Source organism: Alligator sinensis, unplaced genomic scaffold, assembly GCF_000455745.1.
Source record: "Alligator sinensis unplaced genomic scaffold, ASM45574v1 scaffold368_1, whole genome shotgun sequence".
Lineage (NCBI taxonomy): Eukaryota > Metazoa > Chordata > Crocodylia > Alligatoridae > Alligator > Alligator sinensis.
This window is the reverse complement of record NW_005842025.1, coordinates 1695596-1710504: the sequence shown is the minus strand read 5'-3', so window position 1 is coordinate 1710504 and position 14909 is coordinate 1695596. Positions and strand designations below refer to the sequence as shown.

The 14909-nt window shown below is 45.6% G+C and overlaps 1 protein-coding gene across 7 annotated transcripts in view; it reads left to right on the top strand.

Moving 5' to 3' along the window:
• TOX2 (TOX high mobility group box family member 2) overlaps nucleotides 1-14909 on the top strand; it is a 381887-nt gene that overhangs the window by 203676 nt on the left and 163302 nt on the right. Inside the window, exon 1 of one of the 7 annotated variants that reach the window (XM_025202443.1) lies at nucleotides 12008-12028. The exons of the other annotated variants lie outside the window; for them this stretch is intronic. Within the exon in view, the coding sequence (XP_025058228.1) occupies nucleotides 12023-12028 (6 nt within the window). The 5' untranslated portion in view covers nucleotides 12008-12022. Of the gene's footprint in view, nucleotides 1-12007; nucleotides 12029-14909 lie in introns of those variants that run through there. 7 annotated transcript variants of the gene reach the window in all.

Genomic DNA, 14909 nt, shown 5'->3' with positions numbered 1-14909 from the left:
TGCTGAACTGATTGATTGGTGACACTTGTGAGGCATGGCCATGGCCAGAGGAGAGGTAGGAGGCCACGGATAATCAATAGATGATGATATGACCAGAGATGTTCTGTGGATGAGTAGACCAGACCAGCGATACTCTGGGACATTAGGAGAAAAAGTAGTTGGGAGAGCTGCCAAAGTGTTGTCAGAGGTGTGGCAGGTGAATAAAAAGAGAGCTATCCAAGAGCCAGAGGCAGAAACTGAAAGATCACCATGGGATATCCTGCCACCTCTGGTACCTAGCTCCACTAAAAATATGTTACACATGTCTGAATGAATATCAGGGAGATAGGTGCAGAGGTCTAAACAGACAGCAGGCCTCCAACTTGCACTAGCTTTCATGACTCCTGCAGCTGGGTTAGGTTCATCTCCCTTTACTTGTTATTTAAAAATTCAAGTGCAAACATACCATAGTGCATATATTTGTGATGCCCAGCCCCATTTTACATACAGTGGTCTATGCACATTAAAGTTTGCAGGAAGCGAGTAAAGGGTCTGTGAATACTGTCAAAGACCCCTTATGGTTTGTATGCGATTACACATAAATGCTTCTTTACAGTATTCACCAGTTCAACCTCATGTAAGTCATAGGTCTTGCAGTTTGTATGCTAGACCTCAACATGATAAAATTAAGCCAAACAATTTCCATTTGCAACACATAGAGAACTGCTGGTGCATAAAATCAGTGCTGCTTCAGTTCTTTGGCTGAAGGCTTGGAAATCACAAGTGTAGATTCCCTTCTCCATTGATACCATGTAGACTTCATACAAAAGGGACATGAATGATTGGGCCTTGTTATATGTTAATTTTGGGGAGCTCCTGAAGCTCTTAACCCCTGGATTGTCTGTGCATTAACACCTTTAAGTGGCTTAAAGTACTCATTATGTGACTCCAATTTACAAAACTCCAGGGCACAGTGATCTCTGATCCATACTCCACAGTTCCTGTTCAGTTAACACGTCATCACTCCTCACAGATGTGCCGCTCAAGTTTGAAGTCCTCCAGTATCCCAGGATGCAATGGTCCCTCCTTCACCCTCCTGTTCTGTGGACTTTCACACTGCTGGCTGCTTAGTGGAGTGGCTCTGGGACTGGAGCCACAGCTTTTCTGTTTCCCCCAGTCTCCAGCCTTTGGGTCCAGAAATGGTGGCACAGGGCACCTTTCCACCAACACTGAGCTTGTCTGAGTGGTGGCCATTGCTGGACTCCATGTCCTGGGAATGGAAGAAAGTGTGGTCAGTGACAGAGAGCCTGCAGACTTGGCTGGGCTCTGGTGAGCCCCACACTCCAGCACGCTGCTCCATGCACCTGATCCACATGCAGCATGGCAAGAGCTGGTGGCAGTTGCTGTGAGATCAGGGACAGCTTGCTTCCAGAGAAGCTGCTGCTCTGGGTTGAGACAGCTGTGGGTGGATTTGGGCTGCAGGAGCAGAGCTATGCTGCTGCCCATGTGGACACAGAAGCTGGCTACAAGCAGACCTCACTCTCACCTGTGGAGTGAAGCCCACTTGTGGGGGGGGTGGGGCAGAGGGGAGCTCACTGCACCAGCTGTTCCTGCCCCGGCTCCACACCCACTGCTACTGCCACTAGCTTCCCAGGGCTGTTGTCTGGACCACCCCCAGCCTGGGACCTGAGGGTATATGTCCACTCACCCTGTGTGCTGCTGGCCTGGCCCTGCTGGACCTGGGGGCACCAAGGAAGTGGGAGTGATACAGGGCAGAGCTAAGGGGGGGGGGGGGGCGGTGATGGGGAGTGGGGAAAGAAGCAGGGGAGCAGTTGAGCTTCCTCAGGCTGAAGTTTCCCAGGAAGAGCCTGAGGGACACGTGTGGCTGAGAGACATGCCAGGACGTTTCTGACTGAACATGTGGGCACTGGGAGCTGGGTGGGCAGCGAGCTCCCCACACAGCCCCCTGATGAGTGCTTCAGCCTCACTCTTGAGGGACCCCATTGCCTTGTTCCCCTCCCTGCAGTCTAGAACACTGCTGCTTGCAGTGGGTGAGGGATGGGTGAAACATAGAGAAGTAAGGCTGGAAAAGACCTCCCTGCTCACCAGGTCTTTAGTAGCAAGTCACAGCTGTGCAAGTGGAGGACAGTCAGAAGAGGTTTCTAAACTGAAGGTGTGACTGCTCCAAACTCCAAGATGGCACTAACATGGATTGACATTTGTGAGAAATATACAAGGTGTAACAAGACTCTTCACGTGTCAGTTACTTTACTTCATCATCTCTGAGTTGACTTTATTTCAGCAATGTATCATTTCCACTGCTATACACAGAGGCTGTTCTACTGTTTTTCATTTCTGCTGAATCTGTTATATCCATAGACAATGCATAGGGCAGGCACGGGACGGGGGGCATGTGCCCCCCCCGAAATTGACTGTCACTGATGCTGCTGCCAGCGTCTGTGGGCAGTTGCTCGCCATCCCCCCATCGCCACCTACACCATCATGGCCGCCTGCGGGCGGTCCCCCGCTTGGCCTGCCCCCGCCATCACTGTGACCACCTATGGGCAGTCCCTGCTCGGCTCGCCATCACTGTTGATGTCACCGCAGCCACCTGTGCTGCCACCACCGCCTGCAGGCAGTCTCCATGCCCCCCAGCCTCAGGTGGCATGAGTTCATGGTTATATCCAAATGTTTTCTACCTTCTGCTGCCACCGTTACTAGTATTTCTGTCTGGTATCCTTGGCTCATTGCTGTATCCTTTGCAATGCTTCTTCTGGCATTCCCTTGAATTCTGGGTTGACCTCTGAAAAGGGAAGAAAGACATTTCAGAGGACAAGACATAAGTTCGGCTGGGGATGGATGGAGGTGAAGTAGGAAGGAGGTAGTTGGCAACTCTCATCTCACTATATTGTTTGCTTTATGTATTGTCCAGTTCCATAAAGGCAGTATAGATGAGGGAATTACCATTATAATTTGCAAGGTGATGAGTAAGATTTCTCTTACATTGCTTACAGTAAATATATTTGAATAAGAAACAAGATAAAAGTTGTTCTTCATGATATGGTGTTTGTGTTTAAGGTGATGGAGAAATTCCTGTAAAAGTTATGAGCAATCAGGATTCATGGTAGAGGTGATATCTTTTATTAGACCAACTAGATTTTTGCAAAAAGAATTTCTTTAATTGCAAGCTTTGGGGCACAAACACCCTTCACAAGGCATAGGAAAAAAGAATGTAAAAGTTGAACTGTAGCTAAAAGTTGAAAGATGAAGTTTGTAAAAGTTGGGAATAGCACATAGGAAAGCAAGGTAGGAAGAGAAATTTTACAAAGATGCCTTTCTACAAGCACATAACTTTGACAGGTATCCAGTAGGGGTGAGTGAAACAGGCCTTATTTGATTTGGCCCTAATCAAGGGACAGTGATTCAATTCATTGATTTGGATCACTGTCCCGATTCAATTAGGCCAAATCTGAATCTGAAGATTCAATGCTGATTCAGAGAATCAGTGATTCAGCCATAGACACAGCTTTATATGTTTTTTTCTACATACCTTGAGGTACCAGGCACAGCTCAATGCCGAGACTGTGGGGTGGATGGAGCATCCCACAGGAGCACAAGAGGGGTCCCGGCGTGCTTGGCAGCAGACCTGGAAGTGGACCAGAAGTACTTCTAGTCCACTTCTGGGTCCACTGCTGAGTGCATGGGGAACCCCCCCCAGCTTGGTGATCAGCCATGGGGGGATCACGAGTGCCCCCCCAGACCCAGGAGGCACTAGTCATTGATGGGGGGGGGAGTCCCCCTCACGCTCTGCACCGGACCCGGAAGTGGACCAGAACTGCTGGTCCACTTCTGGGTCCACTGCGACGTGTGCTGGGGACCCCCGCCCCGCACTCCTATGGGACCCCCCCCCCCATCTCAGCATTCACAAGCCACCTGGTATCTTGAGGTATGTAGAAAAAACTTTTAAAGCTGTGTCTATGTCCGAATCATCTAATCTCTCCAAATTGATTTGGAGGGTTGTCCTTGCTATGGCACTCAGATCCAGCTCCAGCTCCAGTTCTTCCTCTGGCACTGGAAGGCTCAGCATGGGAAGTGAAATGGGGGTGGAGGAGACTGTCATGCTGGTGCTGGTGCTGCTTGTTTTCATGGTGTGGAGGGGGGAGGTTATGGCTGATTCTCTTGGGATGCTATCTCAGGCACAGGAAGTGGCGCTGGCACTGCTCCCTTTCCCTTGCTGCTTGTGGAAGCCTCATCCCTGCTAGTTGTAGGAAAGAGGCTGCATCTCAGTTTGGGGTGGGGGGAGCTTACACCTTTCCCTCTACCCCCTCTTCCGCCCCTCCCTGAATGCTTACCAGATGCCTTTCCACCATGCTTCACGGTGTGTTTTATAGTGTCTTGCTTTTATACAAATATATAAATGTATCTGCGTTCCTATGTAAATTCTGTAAGGTGTGTAGTCTTTTATGTCACAAGGTATAAATGTATCTGCATTCCTATAATCATTCTATAAGGTGTGTAGTCTACACTGCAAGGTATAAATGTATAGAAATAAAATATAAATGGATCTCCCTTCCTATATAAATTAAATTCTATAGTGTAATATCCAATATAATTATAACGTTGGAAAGAATAAATCAATGTATATAATAATAAAAGCATCTAGAAGAAAGAAAAAGGTATTCTGGAATCCCTCTTGCTAGTCTAGAATAGCAAGTAGGAAATCATTCAAATCAATGCTAGTAGTAACTTTTGTTTTCTAATGCTCCTGAGCTGCCGGAAGATAGCTCAGTAACTGTCAGACCCCAAGGCAGAAAGTAGGCCAGTTCAAACAATGCTACCTTTTATGCTGTTTTTCCATCCCTCTCCCAGAGCACTGGGATTGGAAGGGACCTCAGAGGAAGGATCACAGTCACTGGCCAGCTACACAGTCACTATGAGAGCAGTCCTTCCCCTCTCTTCCCTACTCTTCCCCCTCCCTCTCCTTACTTTCTGTTTCCTTGCAGGTAAGCCCTGCTTCAACTTCAAAATTCAAAATGTTTTGAAACTTTTGAAATGCTTTGACTGCTCTCGTTTCATTTCAAGGCTGTTTTGAAGCCCTTTGTTCCATTTCGATTTCACTGTTTCGAGCTCGAAACAAGTTGAAACAGTGTTGAAATGAAACAGCCGGCAAAATTTTGCACAGCCCTAATGCAAAAGTGATGGTGCAGTCCAAAGTGACAGTTATAGTACTCAGTGAAGGTCATAATCAAACTTATATTTGGTGTTGGCTTCACAAAATTTGACTGTGGGTACCCACATATCATGGTGTGAGTTAATGACAAAGCCACACCTCTCAATTATCTGTCATGTCAAGGGACAAATTGACATCCAAAGTTCCCTACATTCTACACAAATTTGGTATCTCCACACTTATATTTCTGGCATGTGCTGGCAGAGCAGCTAAAAGCATCTTGCTATGGCTCCAGAGGTATAAGTTTGAGCCTTGCTTATGAGTCATGATGAAGGCTGCTCTCAAACTGATCTCACTGTAAGAGGGTACTAATTCTGTAGGACTGAAGAGTCAAAGCCAGCTGGATGCGATGCTATCCCCATCACTCCTGTTTGTGCAATGGCTAAAGAAACTGTCATATGTTATCTGCACTACCCTGATACGCCACCTAGGCTTGGGTCGACTTTTGACGCTTTTAACATTGAAAATTGTCTATCTCAAGATTCATGCCACTGAGGTACTAGAGCCATTCACACTGAAGGAAGAAAGCCCACAGCATGTCAAGTTTCCTGTGAAAATGGCATTTTTGTGTTCCTTATTTGGGGGTCACCCAATACAGATAGACTTTAGCAGGATGAGAGGGTTCGATAAACCTGAGAATGAAATGTGGCTTTCCTGATTCACAAGCCAGAGCCCTACACAGATGAGCCATCCCTTATCTCTACTATTGAGATGCTGGTGTGTGGGAGAAGCCTGATTTATGCTTTGGAGTTTGCTGCTGAGAGTCACAGAGGCAGACAGTGTTGTTGCTAGTAGAGGACTGAGTGGGAATTGACAATGCCTGACCTTTTCTGAAAATCAAGAACAGGTGCAGCATGGGAGAGAAAACTGAGGAAGCAGTGTTATACAAAGATGATGGCATAGTTTAGAATTTGACCACATGTACTCCAGGGTAGTGCAGGTCTTTAAGTTGTAAACCCGGCCTACAGCTGATCCATTATCACAAATTTACTATACACTAAAAGCTACTTCATAGCAAGCACCAATACGTTACATTGCCTGTGATAGCATCAACCCCCATAATATTGCATGTTGTTTGGACATTGCTTGACAACTTGCCTACAAGCAACAGATTGAGAAACACAGAGGAGAAGCTGAAGAGCTAAGGTTATGTATCTTAAACTATGGAAACCCCTTGTGTGTAAGCTAAATTAGCATAGCCAAACTCACCCAAAGGAGAGGTCCTGCTTGGAGAGAGAAGATTTGGTTCTGGGACCTAATGTATGATCCCACCATCCCGCCACCTGCCATGCATGTGTAGCATGGCAGAAAGGGAGATTGTGTGGATTGCGCATTAGATCCCATTGTGCTTTTACCTGAACGTGTAGAGGGGACCTCTGAGATCACATTGCTTTGGAAATCTTAGGACTGGATATCAAGGGAGATAGGGAAATTCCATCACAATTTTTCCATTTAAACTTGTTTCAACCTCCCCCCCGAATTTTCACAGTCAAATTAATGTGTGGAAAAAATGTTTTATTTTTCTGGGGTTTTTTTCTAACCTAAGACTTAAACATTTTGTTTTGTTGTTTTTTTGTTTGGTTTGGGGGGGGGGGGGGCTGTTGAAAATGTTTTTTTTTGTTTGTGTGGGGGGGGGGGGGTCTGTTGAAAAAAGGGAGGGAGGAATCAGCAAAAATATTGAGTTTCTGTCAATTTTTTTCCTTTTAAAATTTTTGTGGGAAATTCCTTCTATTTATCAATCTGCTCTATGGAAGCAAGACTTTCCTGACAATGGGGAAGTTTTAAAATCTTATGCATAATGCTGCTCTGATATAGTAATTTTCCACATATTGTTATTGTGCCCAGATTTGGTAGGTGAGCTGCTGACACACCAGAGACCTACAATGTTCTCTTCTCAGTTTTTCCTACTTGAGCCACTTTGTCAAGATAGGTCTTTGCTTCCCTCACTCCCATGTATGGAGGTGTATGAAGATGTGTGGAAGTATATGAAGAACCTGCAGGGGCCTGAGGCCCTCAAAAGAATGGATCTCTGAAAAACTGTGTGTATCTTGGAGAAACTTCAGAGGGGCAAGCTATCCACAGACCATCTCTTTCTGTGGTGTTTTTGGGTCCCCAAAAGATTGCTGGACTCAGAGCCTCTTATTGAAAGGGTAGTAAGTTCTACAGCATGGCAGTTAAAGGCACCTAAGTTAGATTTAAGGTACCCACTACAGTCCTGTTCAGTGGAGTGCTTTGAGTTTAGTAGGAGGGAGACAGGGACTTTTCCAGAGTGGGGGCCACTCATGGCCTCATGGTACAGCCCCCCCGACCCTTGTGGTGGGGGATAGCAGGGACTGACCTCGTCTGCCTGGCACCCGCATTGCCACTGCTGCATCACGTGTGTGGTGCAACCAGGCCACCAGGTATGACTGCTGGGGCCAGCACAGGTCTTCAGTGATCAGGATGGGGTCAGAGGAGGGGCAAAATGAGGCGCTATGGGTAAGAATGCAAGGGGAGCGTGGAGAAAGGGACTTGATAGTGGGCATTAAGATTTGTGGAGGTGTGTACTAAGGCAATTTGTGCTCCTGCAAGTGCATGCCCCTGCTCGTCTGGAGGCGGCCATAGTGTCCTCATTGGCATTTTTCACTGAGTCACTCAGGATACCTGCTTTCTTTAGCGCTAGTTGCATCCTTTTGACATTTCAGGTAAAGATCTGCTACCTTTCAGGTATCCCCTAGCAACTGCTTACAGGAACCAGAAGAGCCTCTCCTCAAGTTTTTGTGCCAGGCACTGCCTTCTCCTTTGGAATCTCTTCTCCACCTCCCTGTATCCAGTGTTGAGCCTGATTTTTTTTCATTACCTTTTCTGCTGTTCTACCCAGAATGCTTTTTCAAGGAAACAAGTTTATTCCAATTTAGAAGCCAGATTGGGAGTCAAGCATTACTCCTTGTTGATTCAGTTCTGTCTTCCCTGTGACTCTCCACCTCTGCAGCATTGATGCTTCCTTTAGCCATGAGCCTTCCTTCTTTTCCATCTTTGAATAGACTCATCGTAACGTGGGCAGGCCCTTCTCCCAGGGATCTCTCCACTAAATCTTCTAAGCTTTCACCTCCTTCCCTGGCCAATCACAGGCGTCTACCCTGGGATCTCCCCATGACACAGTTCTTCAGTAGGAGTGTGTGAAACGGGCCCTATTCAATTCGGATTCGGCCTGAATAGGGGACAGTGATTCAATTCATTGATTCGAAGCACTGTCCCAATTTGATTCAGCCAAATCTGAATCTGAAGATTTGATGCTGATTCGGAGAATCAGCGATTCAGCTATAGACACAACTTTAAATGTTTTTTTCTACATACTTGAGGTATCAGGCACAGCTCATGAATACTGAGTTGGTGGGGTGGATGGAGCATGCCCCCCCAGACCCAGAAGGCACCAGTCACCGAGCCCCATGCTGCTTCCCCCCTCTCCCAGCTCTTGTGGGACATTCCATGTGCCCCAGCATTACAGCATTCACAAGCCCCCTGGTATCTTGAGGTATGTAGAAAAAAAATTTTAAACTGTGTCTATGTTCGAATCGCCGAATCTTTTGAAATGTCTCTGAATCAATTTGGAGGGTTCTAATTTGAGTTGGAGAAATTAAAGGGTCTCCTGATTTGATTCAGATTCAGAGATTTGGCTGCCAAATCAGGTCAAATCTCCACCGAATTGAATCGGGGACCGAAGCTTCACACAGCCCTATTCTCCAGGTCTCTGCCTGAACAGAATGTTGCTGTCTTACTATCTATGAAAGAAGCATGACCTCTTGGGTTCTTGGCTTAAACCACTGCTCCCATGCAGTTCTGAATCCTCCTCCATGTTTATAAATCACCATTAATGAACTTTTACCCTAACCAACTGCTTTCTCTCCAATTAATTTAGATCAAAACTATAGTTCAGGTCTTGTATGAATATAACTCTGTGTTTGGGAATAGAGGAGAAAGCCCTGCATCGGAACTCTTTATCATCTCAGGAGGGAATGAAGGGCATATTCTCTGTTACCAAGACTCTGCTGTGCTACTTATGCCAAAGGGGGCTGAAAGTGAGGGTGAGTATAGGGTCATGACTGAACTGACCTAGTATGGAGAAAAGGTGTTTCTGAGGGAAAGATATCAGAGAAGCTGCAGCTACATGGCTACCTCAAATAAATTTGAGCTGAATCATTCAGAATCCTCTCTGTACTCCTGTGAGCACCACACTCTTCTGCTTCACACTCAACTTTGGACTAAAGCTGGATATGCCCCAAAGTAACCATGGTCTTTGAGACTCAGGACTATAGATGCAAAAAAAATGTTTACTTTAATTGCGCCATTGAGAGTATACATTAAAAATAATCCAACAGTGCCCTCTAATGCCTAGAAATCAGACGCTGTCCCAGTAATATCTATGGGTGTGTCCAGATGAGCGTGGTCATGTGGTATGTGGCAATGCAAACACATTTGCAGTGCCATATACCTCACAGTCCAGTGTTCTCTGTGCTGCAAGGGATATCCAGGGGTCAAAAAAAAAACCACAGAAAAAACCCCAAAGCAGCTCATGTTCAGCCAGTGTGCACTGCTGAAAAGCAGAGCCAGGCTGCCCAGAGCTGTACTCCACTGCCAACTGTGCTCTGCACAGCAGAATCACCATGGCTGCAGCCCTGGGAGGCCCCCAGCACCCCAAGTAAGGATGCTGGGGCCAGCCCAGTGCTTGCCACAGCCTCCTCTACCTCACCAATGGCAACTTGCTGCCTGCCAAAGCACATGTGGCACAGGCATTCCCTAGGGACAAGTAGCAGTGGTGCAAGGTGCGCCACTGCTACTTGTTCCTGGGAAACCAAATGTCCATGCACGTTTGTGGATATACCCTATGGGGGTAATAGCTTGTTTTCTATAAATTAAGCTTATCATACCTGATCTTGTAACTCTAGCCCTAAAGGGTCTGAGTACAATATAGAGATAAGTATGAGGGAAGAATAGATACAACCAGAGATGTTCCATTATTTTTATCCTTCAGCAGAGATACTGCAAAGATACATGGAATTCCTATCATCTATTTTAAAGTGCTTTGGTATCATTACTCCTCTTTAAAATGGGCCCAGAACAACCTCTGCATGGAAGCCAGCGGGAAGTTTGCAAAGATCAGGACCCTCATTTCAGTGGAACTTTTTACACTGGTGAGGAAGAATCCGTGAACACAGTCGTCATCATCATATATTTGATAGTGGAAAACCGGTTCCTTTCATTATCTGTAAAGTAACAAGCAGCCTTTTAAGATGAATACCTTTTGTTGTTGTTTATCAGTCCTTGTTGAGATGCATGAGTTTGGTGGAGTGGAGGGAGGGACTAGGAAAAATTATGTGCATAAATATTTAAAATGTAATCTAGTCTGTAATCTAATCTGGAATGTATATTATAGCACATAATTTACTATGCAATTTATGCTAGCATTAACATACAAAATGTAATCTTTAACATACCACTAATGATGGGGGAAATGACAATCGGTTGTTATTGGTACAAGAGGTTGAGCTGGCAGCATTTCTTCAGTCACGTGACTGAAGACCACCACTGGTGAGTAAGGATGCTATTGTCTAAGGCACATGACGATAAAACAGTGTATACTACAATGCATCATCATCACAGATTCCACCAATAGCCAGTGTCTATTGAATCTCTTTTCCCATATCTTTTTGGTAATCTATTTAAAACTTATAGAGTAAATATAGCCTGCCTTGGAAAATGGTTCTTAGTGATATGGTGTGAATGCATGCAGGCATGAAGTCTGATTATGTTGATTGGATATTGTCTAATCTCATTTTTATTGTGTACAGCTTTGATCCTATTTTTGATATGTCTGCAGTGGTGATTTGGAAAGCGTTGTGATTTAAACAATTCCTTCCCCCTTCCTGCCCCCTCCTCCCCCCACCAAGCTGAATAGAACAAAGAGGCAAAAATATGTATGGGATGTACAGGAGTGACAGGTTTTTCATACTCCTTCCAATACCATCTCAATGTCTTTTAGTGACCTATTTTTCAGTAAACAATAAACTTTTTTTATTTTTGAAGAGAGCTTTAGGAAACTTTGAGTTGGTTTTACATAATTTAGCTAAGCGCAGCAAAGCTACTTGTTATATACCTTATACGCAAATGAGCCAGTTGGAGGAATAAGTTTGCTTTGCAATGATTTATTTAAATCTCTCTCTGTATATCATGGAATGGAATCCTCTTAATAAGTAGGAAAGAATCAGTGCACCTCTAACAGTGTAGCCTGGATAAAAACTACCACACGTATTAAATGGGACCCAGCTGGTGTATATTGTTTATGTAAAACCTCTCATTTCTGAGTGCTTCCAGTATAGGAGATGAGATAGGCAGAAGCTATCTGGAAAAAAAAATAAAAACAGGATAAGAATTTAAACTTATCAGTATTTGTGTTGATAATATATAGTAGTATAAAGTGTGATCCTACATTCCTTGTGTACTCAGTATTCCTCCTGAAACGAATGGGAATTTTTGAGTGAGTATAAATGGCAGGAATAGACTCAGAGTGAGTGCTCCTCTCATTGTCACAATGAGGCCACATGAACAATTTTAGAAAAACAGGAAAGATAGGGGTATTGACTTAGTTAATGATAGTGAACCACTTTAAATTCCCTGCATCCTTTCTGAAGTGAAAATGGGTTGACACATTTGCAGTGAATGCCTTTCTCCAAACAACATGCCAGAACACTCCAGCAGACACTCTCTATGATCAGGAGACATTTGAAAGCATCTGTTCTTCACTTGGACCCTATTGCACTTCATAATGACTTTTGAATGCAGGTTAAATAAATCGTTCGTTTTTATTACATTTTTTTAAAATCTTGGGAGATAGAGGGTGAAGGTTTAACTGTGAGACTGGTGGACAATGGTGTAATAAAATCTAAAGTATTTAAACCAGCTTTATACACATATGGATTTCTGCTCTTAAGTCAAATCTTAAGTTAAAACCCAACCATGAAACTAGGCGATGTGAAAAATGTACTTTAAATGCCTTGTGTATAGTACTAGGAGTAATCAGAACTTAATATGCTATAGTCCATTCTGAAATAGTAGAAATTTAAAATAAGCTTTCTTTTTAAACTAGAACCCATTATATCCTACTCTGACAATTAACAATCTTTTTGTAAGATTCATGTTTATTCCAAACATGCTGTAATATGAACATATTTTATCTTAGTAGAATTGCACAGGTGCGATGCCAGATTAATCTTTAACACAAATTGGGGCAACTTTTAAAAAATAAATCCCACCAAATGGGAAATAATCAAGGTAAAATTATCTGTTGACTTTTGTGGTCTTGAGGACTGATTTACTGGAAAAAGAGCTAGTTCTCCGCTATTCTCATTCTTAAGTACCCTTGCATAAAAAAGTAATTATGAACTGGTCTGCATGCCTGAAACTGTGAAATGAGCCTTTTGCTTTTTTTTTTTTTTTTTGTGGTAGGGTATGTCCTGAGCCACATTTCTGACTAGGGTTCTCAACTAATCTTTTGGTGCTGAGTTTTTCAAAAGAACCTAAGGGAATTAGTTGCCCAAACACCACTGACTTTCCATAGAAGTTGGGCATTTGGCTGCCTTAACTGCCCTTGAAAATCTCAGCATAAGTACTGCACAAGCACTCAGTTGTGCATCCAGACAGGCAGTTGCACTCACTAATGCAGTAACTCTGACTATCAGATCCCTGCATGCAAGTGCTAATTAATAATTAATGGTAAGATACTTTTGCAAATTTTGCTCTATTAGTCCTATCTTGACATTGGTATACATTCAGGATATTCTGTTGAAGCCAATAACTGTTCTGCAAAGCAAGAGGAAGGCAGGATGCTATATCCAGTGGTAAAAAACTAAGGCTGAGTATGGTAAGCAGAGAAGAATGCCCTTGGTTTTGGCTATTTGTGATATTAATAAGCACAGCATGCTGTGATAGTCTGATGCTGAACTATGACTTAGAACAGGGGTGGGCAAAATACAGCCCGCAGGCCGGATCCAGCCTGCCAGCTGATTGGATCCAGCTCGCAGACAGGCACTGACCAATTGACTGTATCCGGCCCTACCCGCGACTGCCCCTGCTGTGCTCTGCCTGTGGCTGAGTCCCGCCCGAGGCAGAGCATGCTGTGCTCCCAGCCTTCCCCACCAGCAGGTACAGGTTCTGAGCAGGGCTCCTGCTGTTGCCGCTTCCCAGGGAACTGCTGGGCTCCCCTAGCCTCCAGCAACTCAGGAAAGGGCAGGAAAACAGCTGCCACCAGGGGCAGTAAACAGAAGCCCGTGCGAGAGGAGAGAGGTGACCAGGTAGCTGAGCCTGGCATCACAAGCTCATTTAGTCTCTGTCCCACACCTGCCCGGTGGGCTGCAGGCAAGCATGCTCTGGTTCCTGCTGCTGTTGCTTCTCTCACCTGCCTGCCTAGCGGGGCTGCACCAAGTGTACCCTGGCTTCTGCTGCTGCTCCCCCCTCCTGTCTGTCCCTGCCCGTCCTGCAGAGCTTTGTGAGCAACCAATCTCCTTCACACCCCCTGCCCCCAGTCCATTCATACACATTCCCCTGCCCTGCACAAGCAGGACCAGAGCGAGCTGCAGGCAGAGCCCCACTCCCCTCAATGCTTCCCTTTCCTACCTGCTGCCCCACCAACACATCCCCCCCCTCAACCACATTTTCACCCCACATGCCCTACACACACCCCACACATACACCTACACCTCCCCACACATGCACCCACACCCCCTAACACACTTTACCCCCTCATCATACCCACACACACATCCAACAGTCCCACACAAATCCACGTTTTACCCCAAACTCACCCCACCTGCACCATACCCACACTCATCCAGAAGTCCTACACATCCCATACCTCAACCAGACCCACATCCCCCCACACATCCTACATGCACACATACCCCCACTCCCCCCACACTCATACCCCTCCTACGCCCCCACACACTGCACCTGCACCATACCCACACCCTACACATCCCCCGCAACCACATACTACCCCAACCACACCCCTCCCCTACCCCTCCACACACAATATACAAACAAACTGTCCCCTGCCCCAAAAGGAGTACTTCCTGGGCAAGGGGAAAGACTCCCAGTGGCAAAGGTCAGGGGCCAGGGAAGGACTTCTGGTCACAAAATGGTGACCAGGGGGCAGGGCACCTGCCAAAGGGTTGAGCTACCCTTGCAGCCCTTGATGTCTCACCAAAACTCATTAAGCAACCCTCCACCTGAAATAATTGCCCACCCCTGACTTAGAATCATAGAAAAATAGGGCTGGAAGGGACCTCTGCAGGTCATCTACTTCAACACCCTGCCTGCAGGATCATCCCTATCCAAGCCATCCCATACAAATGTTTGCCTAGCCTATTCCTAAAAACTACACAGTCATCCCTGTCACACGTGTTAGGTGCCTATTAGGTGGCACAGCATCCTTAACCTGCCATGAGAAAATCATAGGGACAGTGGCAGGCAGTACCCTGCTGCTGCAAGGATTGTTAAAATATACTACAGAGATCCAAGGTGAGGGAGGCATGCCTCCCACTTTAGAGGAAGGCAAACCCCCTCAGAGTCTATAGCGGTACTGTTCAAACCTTTGCCCAACCTTTCTGGCCCCTTATGGCAGCTAACAAAACCCAGAAACACAGGAAATATCCATAGCATACCACAG